We start from the raw sequence: 18,659 nt of genomic DNA on the forward strand, positions 1-18,659 counted from the left end.
GTAAAATTTATTTAACCTCTATCAATCATCACTTCTCTATAATCTGCAAAATAGGAATAACAACAGTCTCCTGGGGCTGAGACTGATATAATGATTAAATGAGATACTACCTATGACGTGCTTAGAAGAGTACATAGTAAATTATAAGAATTCAATAAACCAGACAATGACAATGGTAATAATAACAATGATATTCCTATACAGTAAGAACAACGAAAACATTTCTAGAATTGTTGTAGAAAGCATTAAAAATTTTACTTTCCAACATTAAATTTTAAATATCAGTATTTAATCTTTAAAATGGGGATAAGATGTCTAAAAATTCAAATGAGCATATTCCACATAAAAGTGTTTGCAACACGATAAATTACTAATGTGTTACTCATAGGGCTTTGATGCCAAATCCTGAAGGAGTCAATGTAATGCTCAATTATAAGATGGGAAAGCTCCATTTGCATTTGTAATAGTAGTGTGACATAGTTTTTAAAACGCATTACTCCAAAAATGTAGGCTCTATCTGGAATTAGGACTGTGTAACCATTTGCCAGTTCAAAGGACTACACTAAGAAGTGAAAAAGAGTTTCTCACCCACACACATACACACACAGTCAGCCTCCAACAATGAGCTAACCTTTCTCTTCTTTCCACCAAAGTGACAAGGAGCTGCACAGTGTCATTTGCAAGGTCCTGCTCACTACTCCAGACCGAGAGGTTACTGATGACTTTTTGTAAGAGGTAGCCAATTATCCACTGAGAACCCTCTGTATCTGCTCCGAACGCTGTACTGAATGGCAGACTTATCTTAAGAGAGGAAACAAATTTTTTAAGGTAAGCAAGAGAGATCAACTCAAGAAAAATAAAAACAGAGAGAAATCGAACTGAAATTAGTATCTAATCTGAAGTAGTGCTTACTTCACGTCAACTTTACACATGTACTCATTTCCACTGGTCAAAAAAAAAGACATCCTCAATCCACTCACATTTTCCAGTGTGATTTTCCCGTCAACTTCTACTATTCCCATAGTATTAAAAAATTAACATAGTATTAAACCAAATACAAAAAAGCATAATCTATTCCCAAATAATAATCTGTATCTTCAACAGCAGTTAAAATAAACGATATCAAGGGATGTGCTCAAAAACACATTAAAACAGCACTCCAGTCACATAATTCTCTTCCACACAGAAAATGTTAAACTGCTCTTAAACAGTTCTATTTTGATGAAAAACCATCAAGAAAAATGTTCCTGCTTCTATAACTGCTATCATCATAAATCCAAATGAAGTTTTAAGTTTTACATTCTGACCTGATCATACAGTTTTTCATCCACCAGGAGATAAGTCTTTGCCCAGCGTTTTAAAAACCAAACAATATCTTTGCCCATCTGGGGACTTAGTAGATGAGTGAGATCTGCTCTTATTGCTCGAGATTCAACTTCTGAAACTCTGAGAATGGCAGACAACAGCCTGTAGGTATAAAACAGAAGTCATTTATTCTTTTATTTATTTAGTTGTTGTCTAATCATATTTTTTTCCTTAAAAGTCCTTTTTTGTCTTTCAGTTCTCTGGATTTAGGTCAGGCTATACTTGAAAATTTCATCTACAGAGTTTTAGACAAGTGTCCCATATTATTTCTGATCTTTCACGAAGCAGGAGACAAGATAAAGGAAGAGTCAACACTAGAGATGTCCTTCTGCTGAAGTTGTAACCACATGTGTGAATATCAGCATTACTAGCTAAAGAGAATTTTCAGATTCAAAATTTTCAGATTTTCAGGAGAAATACATCAAATTAAATCTTCAGAGTACATGCCAGACTCTTTTAGCATGTACTACTTAGCATCACTACTTAAAACTACCCTGGTTAGTATAGTTTGTGTTTTTATATCATGGTCATGTTACAGTACAAGATCTGGGAATTATTTAGAAAGTTTTGAATATTGAGCCTTGTTTAAATCTAATATTTCCTAGTAAACTTGATTCTTCATGGTATTTTTAAATAAAACTCTTGCTAGAAAGATTACCTGTGTAAGTACACATATTGTCCTTTCCTACACTACATAATTCATATGGTCGTGTGGTGTCAGTCACATAGCGTGACATGCAGACAAACAGAAATGTCTTTGTTGAGGAGGGCACATAATCAGAAGTGATATATATTTAACTTGACTTTAGCCAAAAGGCAAGGAAGCAAAGGATGTAATGGAAAGACCCCATTACACACTAATGAATATCAGTGCTGAGAAAAGGATTCTAATCACTCAAATTCGGCTTATGCTCCTTTACTAGTGCTCTCAGGAAGCCTGAAATGATCTCATCATGAAATCATACACACGTGTTTCAGTTCTTTACCCCACTGGATGGCCCACTGTCACTGCACTTATCTTCCTGCAGCCTCCCTGGGGTCACTGCCCTTCCTCTCTTCATCTAGCCATCTGCTTCCTCTTTCCCAGTCTTCATGGCAGCATCCTCTTCTCCTGAACTTCTTCTTTAAATCAGGAGGTTTTTAAGGTTCCACCCCAGAATCTCTTCTATTTTTTTCTTTTTTAGACAGAGTTGCTCTGTCACCCAGGCTGCAGTATGCCCAGACACAATCACGGTCCACTGCAGCTTTAACTTTTTGGGTTCAAGCGATCCTCCTGCCTGAGTTTCCCAAGTAGCTGGGACTACAGGCACACACTACTACACCAGGCCGATTTAAAAAATTTTTGTAAAGACAGGGTTTCGTCATGTCACCCAGGCTGGTCTTGAACTCCTGAGCTCAAGCAATCCTCCCACCTTGGCCTCCCCAAGTGTTGGGATTACAGGCATAAACCACCATGCCCAACCTTCTTCACTGTCTGCACACCTCCTTATACCACCAGTGCTCAAACTTAAAAAAAATTTTTAGGGGGTATATGAACAACAACAAAACCAACAAATAAAACCCCAACAATCTCCCAGTACAGTAATACATTTAAGTTGTAGATATGTCAAAATTCCTGGTAAGATTAAATCATTTTAAATATCTATTCCAGCCTAACAAAATTCAAAAGAAAATGGTTACATTAACACTTTAAATTTATGCACTGGAGTTTTATTATCACAATGTTCTGATACCCACTATCACCCATTAAAAATATAAACAGATTTTCCTTATTTTTATTTCAATTTCATTTTCCCATAGAACATTATCCTAATATAATTTTTATGTTCCAGTATTTTGTTCATCATACTACATACTCTGATACAAATGTCTACATATTGAAAGATAACTTTTAAACATTTTCAATGACCATAAGACCATTAAGTGTTTAAAAATGTCTTCTGGATTATCGTTACGATACTTAAAACTAGACAACTGAGCAAAACAATATAAATTTAAATAAATTATTAAACATAAATAAACACAAACATAAAATTGTATGCATCTCTTAATGTGATTAACTTAGTAGGGTTCTTTCCCCACTTAGTACATGTATCTTTGAATGAATATTACCTATTGCCAGATGAGCGAGTGGAGCATGATTTGATTCCTATTTTTCCTTTAATAGATATAAGTACTGAGAAAACTTCATATAAGTAGAACCTATTTTTAAAATCGCAGAGTACCCCAATTATTTGAATTTCTTCCAAGTTATACACCAAAAATCACAGAGATCTACCAACAAAAATTATTTTTAACCATCTCTTAGTTGATGTGATTAGGTCCTCTTGTTATTTAATGCAAAGGACTGAAACCTGCTAACTGTCCACTCACTAGTGACTCAGTCACTTAGTCAATGCCACACTGTTTGCAACTGTCCCTCTCCTCTGTGGGGTTTTACACACCTGCCAATCCACATGTTCAGAGGTAGAAGTGAAAACTTTGGCCTTTCTTTTGTAAAGTGGAAGAAACATCAATGAAAGAACCACTCAGCCTGAGTCAGGCAGGTCCAGGGGAGGCACCCAGGGGCCTTTCTTCTACCTCAGAAATACCTCTCATAACCCAAGAACCTTTCTCCATCTTCACTCCCAAGACTACGTAGGAAAATGCTTCCTAACTTGCCTTGTCACCCTTTAAATTTATCACCCATGGAATAGTATCTCTAAAATATTTTGATCAGTTCGCTTCTCTGCTGTAAATCCTTGTCAGTATTTTTACTCCCACTTTATCAGCCCCACCCACAGCAACCTCCCTGCCTCTCCACCCTCATCCCCCCACCAAAGCTATCGCCCTGCCCTCCTGGGTCACACACCAGCCACACCTAAGTTCTTCTCACTTGAGCAGGGCTCTCTTACTGTCAGAGGCATCAAACCAGACTGACTCCATCTTGAGCGAGGGCTAGGAAAATGATGCTGGGACCTGACGGCTGCATTCCCAGAAAATCAGGCATTCCCTATTCTCTAGATGTTTACAGTTAAGGGAAGAAATTAATAAGATTTACTAAACAGACCCAGACTTGGGAGTGTCCAGATATTCTGACATCTGGAGAACAAAGGCATTCCTAATTTTGCTTTAAAGATAGTAATATTGATTCTTGCAAAATACAGTAATTAAGAAAAGTAATCCTTTATCACAAACCCTTGTAGCAAAGCCCATCTCCCCATCTTTTTTATCATATATATACACTATATATACATACACTATATATATACACACACTATATATATACACACTATATATATACACTATATATATATCTATATATATACACACATTATATATATATATACACACATTATATATATATATATACACACACACACACACACACACAAGCATTGTGCCTATGGTGGACGTGTTCCTCCTATTTTCTTATTTCTTATTTTCAGGAACTTCCTGCTCTGTCTATGGAATAGCCATTCTTTTATTCCTTTACTTTCTTAATAAACTTGCTTTCACTTTACTCTATGGACTCGCCCTGAATTCTTTCTTATGCAAGATCCAAGAACCCTCAGGGACCCCTTTCCTATAACATTGCTGCTTATGCTATTGTCACTGCCTGAAGTACTCGTTTCAAGAAGCCCCCTCTGGTTCTCCTCTGCCCGTAGATTAGGGGAACCAGGAGCTCCTATAACACCCTTACACACTTCTAACTGTATCCTCAGATGCTGGCATGCATAGGAGTTGAAATACAACTCATAAAAACATCAAAATATTTTTAAGTTGTTGATATTCCAAGATTAATACCCCATTCCTACTTCAATTCCTTAAAGCACTATATCTACAAATATATTTCAAACAGCACTCAGTTTCTCATATTTTCTAAGTCAATCCTAGATTACACTTGTATGTCATAAATCCAAAGTCAGCACAATAAATCAAACAGAGCTTTAACTTCTCACAACCTCCACTATAGGTCTGAGCCACCATCATCTTTCTCTTGGATTACTGCAGTTTGTCTCCTAACTGGTCTCCTGGCTTCCATCATTTACTCTCGGGTTTTTTTGCATTTTGTTTTTTTTTTTTGAGACAGGGTCTTGCTGTGTCGCCCAGACTAGAGTGCAGTGGTGCGATCTCAGCTCACTGCAACCTCTGCCTCCGAGGTTCAAGCGATTATCGTGCCTCAGCCTCCTGAGTAGCTGGGACTACAGGAGGCGAGCACCACCATGCCCGGCTAATTTTTTGTATTTAGTAGAGACGGGGTTTCAATATTGCCCAGTCTGGTCTTGAACTGAGCTAAGGCAATCTGCCCACATTGGCCTCCCAAAGTGCTAGGATTACAGGTGTGAGCCACAGTGCCCAGCCTCCATCATTTACTCTCAATGCAGCAGAGTAAACTTCTTAACATTTAAGTTACTCTTCTGCTCAAAACCCTACAATGGCATGCTGCTTCATTCAGAACAAAAGCCAAAGATGTTACAAAGGCCTAAGACCTTCTCTGTTTTCCCTCTATTTTCCTAACTCCATCTGCTACAAAATTCCACCTCATTCTGCTCAACCCACCACGGCATTCTTGCTGTTCTTGAACATGCCAAGCAGGCCCAGGGCCTTTGCATTCACTGTTTATTTTGCTTGGAATGCTCTCCCCCCAAACACCTTCATGGCCTCCCTTACCAACCTCACATCTCTGCTCCCAAGTCACCTTCTAGATAAAGCCAACACTCATCACACTAATGACAACTACAACAATCCCTACTGATACTCTCACTCTAGCTTTTTACCTGTCACATTTGCTGTCTTCTAACATACTGCATAATTTACTTATTTATTCTCTCTCCTTTATAAAGAGTTCTAAAAGAGAAGTGACTTCTATCTGTGTTGTTCAAATACCCAAAGGCTCCCTGTTACGTTGTCAGCAGTCAATAATTATTTCTCAAATGATACCTGTTTTAAGAAATGTGAGCTGCTTTTTTAGTGAAACAAGAATGTTTCTACCATAACATTAAATTTCATATTAATTCTTTGGATTAAAAACATGGTGACTTTTTTTTTTTGGTCCCAATCCTCCATAGTCTGTGCTCTCAGATACCAAAATGTTTTGCTCCCACACTAACATCTGACAAAAATGGAAAAAGCACTTAAAATACAAGGAAAGCATTCCTGATGCTACTGCCCAAGCAAAAAATATAACAAAGAATATATAATATGACAGCACCCTGAAATGAACTGCTTTTTAAATTAACATTCACCACCAACCAAACCAGAGCAAAGCAATGATTTCCAGAGACACTAAATCTAATGACTAAGGTAATCCTAAAATGAATATATAACTTTTTCAATAAAGTATGATTTCATTTCAAACAAGAGAATGCAACAATAAAGGAAATAAATTCCCCAACATTTCCTTGGTTATCAGCTTAATATTTCAACTATTTTTTAAAAAGCCACATTTTCTATTGCATGTTTAAATGATATCCATATATTTTTGCATACTAAAAAGAATGAAGGGGACAGCATCCTATTTGAGTTACTGGTTTTGCAGCTGACAAAAACCAATGTTATTATCATTACTGACATCTCTGCTTGCAACCTACATTTAAAATAAAGTTAAAGATACTGAAATTTCACATGTTGTTTTCAAATTCACTTTCAGGAACTTTTTTCTTTTTTTTTTTTCTTGAGACAGAGTCTTGCTCTGTCGCCAGGCTGGAGTGCAGTGGTGCAATCTGAGCTCACTGCAACCTCTGCCCCCTGGGTTCAAGCGATTCTCCTGCTTCAGCCTCCCGAGTAGCTGGGACTACAGGCGTACACCACCACATCCAGCTAATTTTTGCAGGTTTGGTAGAGACAGGGTTTCACCATGTTGGCCAGGATGGTCTCAATCTCTTGACCTCATGATCTGCCCGCCTCGGCCTCCCAAAGTGCTGGGACTGCAGGCGTGAGCCACTGCGCCTGGCCGGAACATTTTTAATACAGGCTTATCCCTCCTTAATTTCACCATTAAGAATTAACGAAAATTTTGCCATTAGTATTAGGAAGATTAAAGTGAATCATCTCATTTGAGGCACTCTCCTGTATTATAACAGGGCTCTTAAGTTTCACATTTAGAATACATATTTCCATTTTACGAGATACAAATTTTTATCTATCATTTTCCATGAGAAAGCCACTGAAATGTAGTTTTAGCTTTTATGAACGATACTTGTTGACCGTTCATCTGGTTCCCTTCATTTAGGGCGCCTGCATGCATCAGTATTGCTCTCTGATGGACAGGCGTTATGTTCCTAACTACATTCAATGTCCCTTCCAAGTCTCATTGTATTCAGAATAATTTGACATTACTTTTCTTCAGTACTGGGTATAGCTGTCAACTCTCACTAGAGTGGCATTGCCTAAATATACTGAGTACTTGCCATCCTTGTGTATTTCAAGGCTTCTCCAAGTTTTCATTTTTTTCATGTATCAGATTTACAACGTGCCTATCACTCCAGTCATCTACCCATCAACTCAGAATTTATAAAACAGTATAAAAATTACAAGAGCACAGCTATAGAGTTTATATTACCTAATCACAGAATCTGTTCTGTTGTACCCTGGGATGGAAGAAGCCTTTTCTCCTGGAGATCCCAAAATTTGAAGTGTTGTATTAATGTCAACTTCAGATGAATGCTTAATGGAATATTCCATTATTTCTGGAGGTATTAGCGGAGTCTCTCCCTGAGTATCATCAGCTAAGAGGTAGCCTTCAGTTTAAAAAAAATTAAAAATGAACACTTAACAAATCTACATTTATCAAATTGTACTATAAATGTTTTCAGTTTGATTTATATACATCATATAAATTGATGTAAATTATAAATGTTAACCTGTTAATTTCAAGTTTATGCAAAAAAAACTTTCTATGTCTCAGATAAGTAACCCTCAAAACTACAGAAAAGGACAAATGTTTTATTCACCAATTTTGTAATTCATAGGGGCTTTTTAATCTACTACCTTAAATAATTTTCAGTACTGTATTCTGTAAAGTTAATAGAAATTTTGCTACTATCTATATTAGAAGTCAATATTAGGGAATTCATTTTCAAAAGTCAAGATTTTTTGCTTATTATTTAAAATATGGAAACACTAATAGTATGGTGGTCAAAAAAGAAGATCCTAAGAGTCAGACTGCCTAGATTTATATTCTGGCTCTAAAAATTAATAGCAGTGTGACAATGGGCTAGTTTCTTATACTCTCAAAGTCTCAGCTTCTTCATCTATTAGTTGGGGATAATGACGATGATGATGATAATAGTAATACTACCTAGCAATACTAATTCAGCGGGTAGAATGAGATCCATGAAACATTTGGTATGCAATAGGCACTGCATACATATTAGCCAGTATTTTTAAAAAATGCATCCATAGTTCTATGACAGAAAATGGCTGTATCCAAATTTTATCCAATATTATATATACACTATTGTTTTTCATATAGGAAGCTTATTTTAAGGCTTAAATTGCTCAGTTGGCAATTACATTTTAAAAAGAAACCACCAACCAACCTGTAACTAAAATAAGCCAGTGAATATCTTCATAGAGATCATCAAGCATTTTGTTGTCAACAGTGCTTGAACCCGGTGAAGCAAGTAACTGTTGCTGATGTCGTTGTAACTGACCATGGAGTCTTGTTACTCTTTCTTCTAATAAACTAAAAGAGAAGAAAACAGTAGCTTCATAAAGTTCAATAAGCAAAGACATGGAACAACTTACAACTTTCATATATTAGACAACATGAATTAAATGTTAGCGTAAAAACACATATACAAAAACAGAGTACACAACTGTTCTCATAGCGCTATAGGAATTATGATTTATTTTTTATAACATAGAATTAAAACACTGCTTTACAAACAATCAAGGTTTACAACAGGCATTTGAAAACTCGTTATTCCAAGTTTTTACTGATATGGGTCAAATCATTTCTCATACCATGTTTTCCATAATCTCTCTGCCATCTATGCTGTAGTGCCTGGGCTCCAAATGTCTAAGCCAAGGAACGCAATCATGAGTATGTTTCTGTCCATTTGTTCCAGTGTGCTGGGACACGGGGTGGGGGTGTTTAAAGTCTTTAAACACTTTAAGTGCTCTCCAGGGAATTGTGAATAGAGAATATTTGCTCCATGGGGTTTCTTTGGACTGTGTGTACCTTGTCAGAAGAGGTATACAGTGTTCTGCAGCAATTCTTCCTAGCATTCCTACACTGGCCAGTTGATCAGAAAACTGGTCTCGATCATCCTCTTGAAGTTCACTTATTTCTTCCTCCTCACGAGAGGCCACACCATTGGCAGTCTATTGCAAGTAAAAGAAATAAACAATGAGGAACTGTATTGCCTATTCAACGTGCACTTCTGTGGCTCCATAACATAGCTTAGATAGCTTAGCACTGCATAGCAAAAGGAGAGGGGACACAGCCGACCTTTGAGCACAGCTATCTAGGAACTCCCTTCTAACAATGCTGACAGCCGTGGTAGTTATCAAAAGGGGGAGAACGTACAAGAGCAAGAAGTACAGGAATCACTCCATGGTGATCAACACAACTGCACACCCACAACCCACCTCCCATATGGGAGAATTGAACTTCTGTCACTGAAATAACCAGACATCCGTGGCCCAAATTATTCATATCTCTTGACAGCTAGACAGAAAGAGGTGGGTAACTGAAAATTGAAAAGGAATATACATAGGCAACATCCCATATAATAAGAACTCAGAGAACAGGCCACTTTTGCTCCCAGCAAATCTTCTGAGGGAACCCATCCTAAATTTCTGGCATTATATAATGTGTAACATGGTAAAATATAGCCTATGATGAAATAGACTGTTAATTACCATCTTGCTTAAAACTCACCAAATTTCTTGTGCCATCTGGAGCAGCTAGGTGGCACTGAATATAGGAATTGAAAACTTGAACTGCATGTTGGGTAAAAAAGCCTTTATGGAAATGTTTGTCATCTTGAACCAAAGTTAACCAGGACTCCAACAATTTATCATATGCTTCCATGTATACCATGTCATCTTTATCAAGCTAAAAGAAAAGAACATTCATAAAACAAATGTCCAGAGAACGACAATTGGCATTATAACAACAGTCATATAAATACATACAAATAGTTTAAGTTTTTCCTTTAACAGAGCTTCCCAATTATTGATAAGTTTTTATTGAACTTTCTAAAATCTTTCTAAGTTCAGTTTAAGTAAGTCTTAGGCAATCTGGAATTAAAGTTTATTTTTAAAACCAGCTGTTTAGTGTTTTGTGGAACATGCATTTTTCAAATAAAAATAATATTAACATTTTCTGTAGTCAAGAAGAGAATTGTTAAAATAAAAAAAATGTATATACTCTACACACTTTAAAATGGTTTTAGAGAAACTGAAGGATGAAAACAGACTGACTTAATCAGCAGGTTTAAGAATATGTGGGGAGAACTCCACCAGTGCTCCTTAACAAGAAATAACTCATAATAAAAAAGAACAGCAAATTCCATACAGTAGAAAAGCACTGTCTTCAAAAAAATGTAATATGCGTTGACTCAACTCATAATTATTAGAGAAATACCAAAAGTGTCCCATACTTAGAGAAAAATCAGAAATTTAACAAGCACAAATACTTTGTGAATGTGGAAATAAATTTCTCCCTCTTCTTGGTTCTCCATCTTTTTGGTTCACTGCAGTTAGTTTTTCTTCTTACAAAGGAAACACATGTGGGAAACTTAGAAAAAGAGACAAGTAGATAAGATTAGGGAAAAGCCAGGCTTCTTCTTGCCCAAAGCTCTGACTGGCTAAATAGGCCTCTCTCCACGAGCATGGTACCGGATGTAACTAGACCTGCACGAGATCCACTAAGGAAACCCTGAGGCTGTATACGCTTCAAGATAGTCTCAGTGAAATTGTTTAGCTTGTAATCCTAATTGTCCTCTTTCCTATTCTTTCTTCTTCATTTAGCTACTATTACTGAATTAAAGTGTTACACCAAAACTACACCACTGAGAAAGAAGAGAAAAATTATCAGAGAAAAAGGTAGGATGACTATGCACACCACCAGGCTGTTTCACAGAGTTACTTGTGGTCCAAGATCTCCCTGAATGGAGCTAACATTTGGCTAAAAGGTCACTCTAGTTTAAAAACCTACAAAGGTCAGGAGGCAAGAATGAGCCTGGCATTTATATCGCAGAGAGAGCCGGTGGACCTGGAGCAGAGAGTGATGGGTCCTGACATAACATGGGGTGAGAATGGGGGCTGGGAGGCAAGAAACAGATCAAAGGCCTTGATAGGCTACGACAAGGACACTAGGTTTTCTTCTAGTTGCAGCAAGAAGCCACTGCAATGCTTGAAACAGATAGAATGCTTTTTTTTTTTTCTTTTTTTTTGAGATGGAGTCTCGCTCTGTTACCCAGGCTGGAGTGCAGTGGTGTGATCTTGGCTCACTACAGCGTCCGCTTCCTGGGTTCAAGCGATTCTCCTGCCTCAGCCTCCTGAGTAGCTGGGACTACAAGTGTGCACCATCATGCCCAGCTAATGTTTGTATTTTTAGTAGAGACGGGGTTTTGCCATGTTGGCCAGGATGGTCTCGAACTCCTGGCCTCAAGGGATCCTCCTGCCTCAGTCTCCCAAAGTGCTGGGATTACAGGTGTAACCCACTGCACCTGGCCAGATATAATTCTTTAAAGGAAAATCAGACTGCTTACACTGCAAAGTATAATGGTGCCATGGACCAGGGGAGAGATGATGCCAAGCAGCCAAACTGGGTACAGATTTTGGAGAAAGGGCTGACACTGGAAAATGACCCGAGGCAAGACAGAAAACAAGGGCAGTGGTGGGGGTGCACCTGGGTTTTTATCCTGACAGCTGGGAAGATTCCTACAATACAGAAGGATGGGGGTGTTGGACAGGGCAATGTGAGATGACGCATACAGGCAGATGAAGGCCTCTTGGCCTTTCTTCTTTTGGACATGTTATATTTTAGATCCAAAATAGGAATCCAAGTGGGAATGTTCTATTAACTGTTTGATACATGTCTGAAGTTTAGGAAAGAGATCAGGGCCGGAAATACAAATTAGGGCATCATCAGCACACAGATACCTAAGTATTTATTTTTAAAGTTGAAAACCCAGAAGCATTCACTTAGAAGATGGTGATTAAGAATAAGGAGGAGCCGGGCATGGTGGCTCATGCCTGTAATCCCAATACTTTGGGAGGCTGAGGTAGGTGAATCACCTGATGTCAGGAGTTCAAGACCAGCCTGGCCAACATGACAAAACCCCATCTCTACTAAAAACACAAAAATTAGCTGGGCATGGTGGCAGGAGCCTGTAATCCCAGCTACTTGGGAGGCTGAGGCAGGAGAATCACTTGAACCTGGGAGGCAGAGGGGAGACCCACACTTATATAAAAACTACAGTATGGCAGATCATTAAGGATGAAGGACTATTCAATAAATGTTGCAGAAAAACCTGTTATCCACATGGAGAAAAAACATTTGCATCCCTACTTGACTAAATTCTAAGATGTTAAAGTCAGGAAAGGCAAATTTTAAAGAATTTAGAAGAAAACACAGGAAGGGTAGGCGTCTTTACATTGGAACCAAAATTACAAATCATTAAAAAAAAAAAAAACTTTCAACTACATTAAGATGAGGAACACTTGTTCATCAAACAATATGATGAAGTCAAAATGCAATGTGATATCCAGGACTAGGTCCTGGCACAGGAAGAGGACATTGGGGGAAAAATTGGTGAAATCCAATAAAGCCTTTAGTTTAGTTACTAATAATATGCCAACGTTAATTTCTTAGTTCTGACAAATGTACCATGGCTACAAAAGATGATACTATTAAGAGAAAACTGGGTACAAGGCACATGGAAACTCTCTGTACTGTCTTTGCAAATTTTCTGTAAACCTAAAATTATTCCATATTTTAAATACAGAATTATTCCATATTTTAAATACAGAAAAAAAGTGAAAAAGCCATAAAAAAGAATAGATCGGTGTATTAGTTCATTATCTCACTGCTGTAAAGAATTACTTGAGACTGGGTAATTTATGAAGAAAAGAGGTTTAATTGACTCACAGTTCCGCAGGCTTAACAGGAAGGATGACTGGGAGGCCTCAGGAAACTTACAATCATGGTGGAAGGCGAAGGGGAAGCAAGCATGTCTTAGCATGGCAGAGCAGGAGGGAGACAGTGAGGAGATAACTGCCACACACTGTCACGAGAACAGCATGCGGGAAACCACCACCCCCATAATCCAATCACCCCCCACCAGGTCCCCGCCCCTGACACGTGGGTATTACAAGATTACAATTCGACATGTGATTTGGGTGGGGACACAGAGCTAAACCATATCAATCTGAAACCCATATAACCAACAAGAAACTAGTTCTAGAACATATATAGACTTTCTACAAATCAGTAAGGAAAAGACAAACATCCCATTAGGAAAATGGGCAAGGGACACAAACAAGCATTTCCAAAAAAGGAATCACAGAACTACATATTTAAATATATGAAAAGATGCTCAATGTTACTGGTACTTGGGAAAGCAAATTAAGATCATATTTTATGCCTGCTAGTTTGGCAGTAAATGTTGATGAGAACATGGATCATTGAGAACTCACATACACGTAATACACTGGTCCAATCACTTTCGCAAAAATTTGACACTACTATCTTCTAAAAGTGAACATTTACATACTCTCTGATCAAAAAATTCCACTCCTAGGTTTATACTTTAGGAGAGCTCTCAGTCAGGCATGGTGGCTCATGCCTGTAATCCCAGCACTTTGGAAGGCTGAAATAGGTGGATCACCTGAAATCAGGAGTTCAAGACTAGCCTGGCCAACATGGCGAAACTCCGTCTCTACTAAAAATACAAAAATTAGCCAGGCGTGGTGGAACATGCCTGTAGTTCCACCTACTCAGGAGACTGAGGCAGGAGAATCGCTTAAACCCGGGAGGCAGAAGTTGCTGTGAGCCAATATTACGCCACTGCACTTCAGCTTGGGTGACAGAGCAAGACGCTGTCTCAAAAAAAAAAAAAAAAAAAAAATCTATTGAACGCTAAGAGCCAGGCACTGGAATATGGAGATGAATAAGATACTTTCTTTCCATAGAAACATCTGTGGCCTGTTTATATACTTAACAAAGCATGTGCTTTACAGCCATCATTTGTTAAGTCTTAACAGTTTATCTTGCCAAAATAAACAGACTGGTAACATATCACAAGAGGAATTTAGGAATAGCATCCTCTGACTCACCCAGTCTCCAAAAAAAAAAAAAAAGCAGGATATTTTCTAAGACCTATCTTGGTTGTTTTTTAGGTACATATCTAACACATGTTATCGTGGTTTAATTATTCATATACATAAAAGTATAACTAAAAAGTAAAAGTCATATGCCTTTCTATTATTAAAAAAAGTTTTCAATAATCCCTCCTATTAACACTCTGATATTAGAACAGAAGATCAGAGGTAGACTGCAAGAGCCTCAACTCATTGGATGGCAATTTATAGTAAGACTATGGACTTCTAAACAGCCTTCTGGTTTCTTTTGGAGATAATATAACTCATCGAGCAAAGTGTGAGAAATATGGTTGTTGACAATTGGCAACTAAATCTTTCAGTCTAATCACAGAAAACTGAAACCTAACCTAGCGCTTTTTCATAATACCCTGGCCCTGCTCCATGGCCACTCTGGCCAAAACCCAGCAGCCAAGGCAGCAGCACGTGCACAGAGATGACTAAGGAGACCAAGCTAGACACTATGTGCTCATGCCCTTGGTATTGTCAGGCCTGCTGCCAGAGAGGCTTTGGAGAGGGGCTTAGAGCTTACGAGACTACTTGACCCCACTTTACTCCATCTGGAAATGCAGGGTGGAGAAGGTAATCAAATTATGATATCAGCACTTATCTCTCAATGCCCATAATTACCTTGGAAGTATATGGAGCAATAAATTTGCAACCCTTTAGTCATAGAAAAAAATCTTTTACGTTTTGGTAATTATGTTGAATACATAATTCCAAAATAGTGGTTACTTTTATTTATGAAAATGCTGTCAAATGAAGCTTTGAAAAGAAAGCTTTCAATATGTGAAATCTGTCCCCTTTTTGACATCAAATTGAATTTCAGAGATTAAAATCTAATATCACTACATGATTCCAACTACATGACATTCTAGAAAAGGCAAAACTATGGAGACAGGCGAAAGATCAGTGGTTGCCAGAGGTTGTGAGGGGCAGGGAAGGATAAACAGGCAGAACACAGAGGATTTTCAGCACAGTGAAACTACTTTGTATGATACCTTAATGGTGGACATCACACACTTGTCCAAACCCATAGAATGTACAATGCCAAGAGTGAACCCTATGTACACTACGGACTCTGGATGGCGATGATGTGTCAATGTCGTTTCATCAGCTGTAACAATGTACCACTCTCGTGTGGGATATGTTGATGGGTGAGGGTGGGGAGGCTGCATGTTTGAGGGGGTTTGTATTTTCACCCAATTTTTGCTGTGGACTCAGACCTGCTCTAAAATATAAAGTCTTTATCTATATTTATATTTATCTATATAAATCTAATATCAGGTATTGTAAAAATATGAGCTAAATCTCATGCTAAGGTAGTTAGTTTGTTTTCCTGTGAACAGCAACTAATCATCATGACAACTCCAAATCCTTTCAATGAAATTGGAAAGCTTTTTCTGTTGATCATCAAGATTATCTTCATATGTAAACATAAATAACGTGTTAGATATGTGATTCACAGACAAAAAATGCAGTGAGATGAATATGGGCAATTCATTTTCACAGAAAATCTTATGTCTACAGAATATCCTTCAAAAAGTTCCTTTTATATTATTCTTTACAACAGTTTAGAAGTGAAAACAGCTTCAACTATCAGAGATTGTAGAAGCTGCAAAAAAGTGCCCAAAACACTGGCTGGGAAGTTCACCAGCAGCATCTGCTTATAGACTCACTTGGCAGAAATAAGTAATGTACCAAACACTTGCATGCAATAACAGGAGAAGGAAAAAACCACAGGTTAAAAAACAACAGAAAAAGGCTCCATCAATATACTATACTATTTCTTAATCTGCGTGGTTGATACATAATCGTTCATTTCATTATTCTTTATATTTTTATGACATAAAACTAGTACTTTATATGAATGAAACATTTCACAATAACTTTAAAATTTACAGGCATCAGCACAATCCCCACGTGTAACGACAAATCACAAATAATATTTGTGCTGCACAGTGTAAAACATTAAGGACATATGAACGATTAAAGACTGAAAGAGCTATACTATTAGTTTATTTTGTTATTCATCTGCTATTGGTATGTAGATTCTTTCCTAGCGAAGTATCATTTAAGGCAAATATGGGAACAATATAGTGACACAAATGTCACAAATAAAACTTCATGAACTCTCCACTTAAAAATGTAGGAATTTAGAAGTCTTTGAATGTCAAATGAAAAATAAATCCTTGTCTAGTTATTTTTATTTTTTCTAGCTAGTTCTTAAAATACAGAATTAATTTAACTTCAGAATACCTATGCAGCTGACAGTATTCCTGGTTTCTGGAATCCCCCGAGAGAAATGGATTTAGTAGACAAGTATTGCAGCTGTTAGAAAAATCTTACAGACAGATCACTTAAAACAACAACAACAACAACAACAAAAACAAAAAACAAACAAAAACCACTACCCCCACAAAAACACCAAGAGTCCAAGCTATAGTTTTCAGAAAAAGATTTTAAATGCTGCACTACTGGATTAACATACTTTCTTCCTTTTGAAAATGCACAGGAGTTTCCAAATTCTCAATGTAAAGGAATGCATACACGTTAAGACACTGTTCCTGGCACACGATAAGTGCTCAATACAGACTTAACAAAGCTGAATAGTGGCTGACATCTCAGGGACTCACTCGGCTTACCTGGAGTAAAAGGGCAATCCCTTTTTTGATTTTTTTTCTTTTCTTTTTTTTTTTTTTTTAAATTTTCCACATAGTATGAAAATGCTTTAGAAATCCCTTTTTCTCTACCTCACTCTAGTATTCATTTTTGAACCCCAGGTCCATTGGATCTAGTTACGTTTCTAATACTAGCATAACAAACAATATAAGGGATACGATATGGAACAATAGTTATAACAGTAAGTAAGCTTTATTATAAATCCACTGCACTAAAGGTGCAAGAATTCTGTGAAACTTAACACTGGTTCTGTACTAGGATTGGTAAAGCAGATTTAAACAATCAGAGCTGACTCATACAAGTCATGAAATATTACATGGTTATCATCCAATTAGAATTAAAACATTAAAACAATTCTTAAAACACTTCTTTTAATACGAATCTGTATTTAAGGTAAAATAGTAACTAGTTTTCTTCCAAATATCCTGGTAGAGCTAAAACTATTGTTATTATTTCTAAAAAGTATACTTTTAATGTGCAAGCTTTAAAAAATACTCATGGATTTAATTCTATCTTTTAAGCAGAGGAAATGAATGTGCTTGATGGGTGGGGGGCGCTGGACAGCCAGCTTGCTCTCTCCAGTATCATCAGTTTATTATTTTATAGCTACAAGAACCGTTTGGTGGGGATGTTGGCAAGGATCTTCAAACAATCCATCCTTTCATGGGTGAAGGTGCAAGGTAGACTACACAGTTACACTGTACTGACACAACCATCCCAGAGAATAAGCATTGTTTTCCCTCTTATCACTGAGATATCCCAAAATTTATGCTCCCCACTTCTCAATCTGTAATTTGGCTTCAATTTATGGCTTCCTTTTTGTCACATAACCTCACTACAAAGTAATTACCCAACAAGCCAGAGAAATTAAATTCTGAATCAAGAATGCTGACCTCTAAATACACTCACTCACTTGACAAATTGCAAATTTATTTTATTGCATTACATTCTATAATCAACTTCCTAAAAACTTTATCAAGTACCTTTTTCTTTACTACCTTGTCCTGCTGGTCTTGAGATTAGGCTACAAATATACTAAAACTAGATGTAAGGTTCTTCCTTTATAAATTGTTATTTACCACGATTGCCCTTATACACAACACATACATCAAAATGCATATACAAAATACCTCAATGCTATGAAGGCTGCTCTGTTCCTGTAGCAACACACTGCACAGCTTCACCTACTTGGCTGAACTCAAAATGGTTAATTATAAAACAAACCAAGAAACAAACTAGAGTATACAGTTCAAGTCATATTCTCCTTGAATTTCACTGAAACAATTCAAATGCAT

At 37.2% G+C, this 18,659-nt stretch overlaps 1 protein-coding gene across 13 annotated transcripts in view; it reads right to left on the reverse strand.

The window, feature by feature from the left end:
• Positions 1–18,659, reverse strand: part of XPO4 (exportin 4) — a 124,462-nt gene that overhangs the window by 20,461 nt on the left and 85,342 nt on the right. For all 13 annotated transcript variants that reach the window (XR_010150623.1, XM_063792426.1, XM_063792428.1 and 10 more), the window contains 6 exons: positions 10,235–10,411; positions 9,533–9,675; positions 8,889–9,034; positions 7,910–8,087; positions 1,308–1,467; positions 632–801 (listed from right to left, as the gene is read on the reverse strand). Coding sequence is in view for 12 of the 13 variants with exons in the window: in XM_063792426.1 (XP_063648496.1) it covers positions 632–801; positions 1,308–1,467; positions 7,910–8,087; positions 8,889–9,034; positions 9,533–9,675; positions 10,235–10,411 (974 nt within the window). In the remaining variant the exon portion in view is untranslated. The remainder of the gene's footprint in view (positions 1–631; positions 802–1,307; positions 1,468–7,909; positions 8,088–8,888; positions 9,035–9,532; positions 9,676–10,234; positions 10,412–18,659) is intronic.

Source organism: Pan troglodytes, chromosome 14 (genome assembly GCF_028858775.2).
Source record: "Pan troglodytes isolate AG18354 chromosome 14, NHGRI_mPanTro3-v2.0_pri, whole genome shotgun sequence".
Taxonomy (NCBI): Eukaryota; Metazoa; Chordata; class Mammalia; order Primates; family Hominidae; genus Pan; species Pan troglodytes.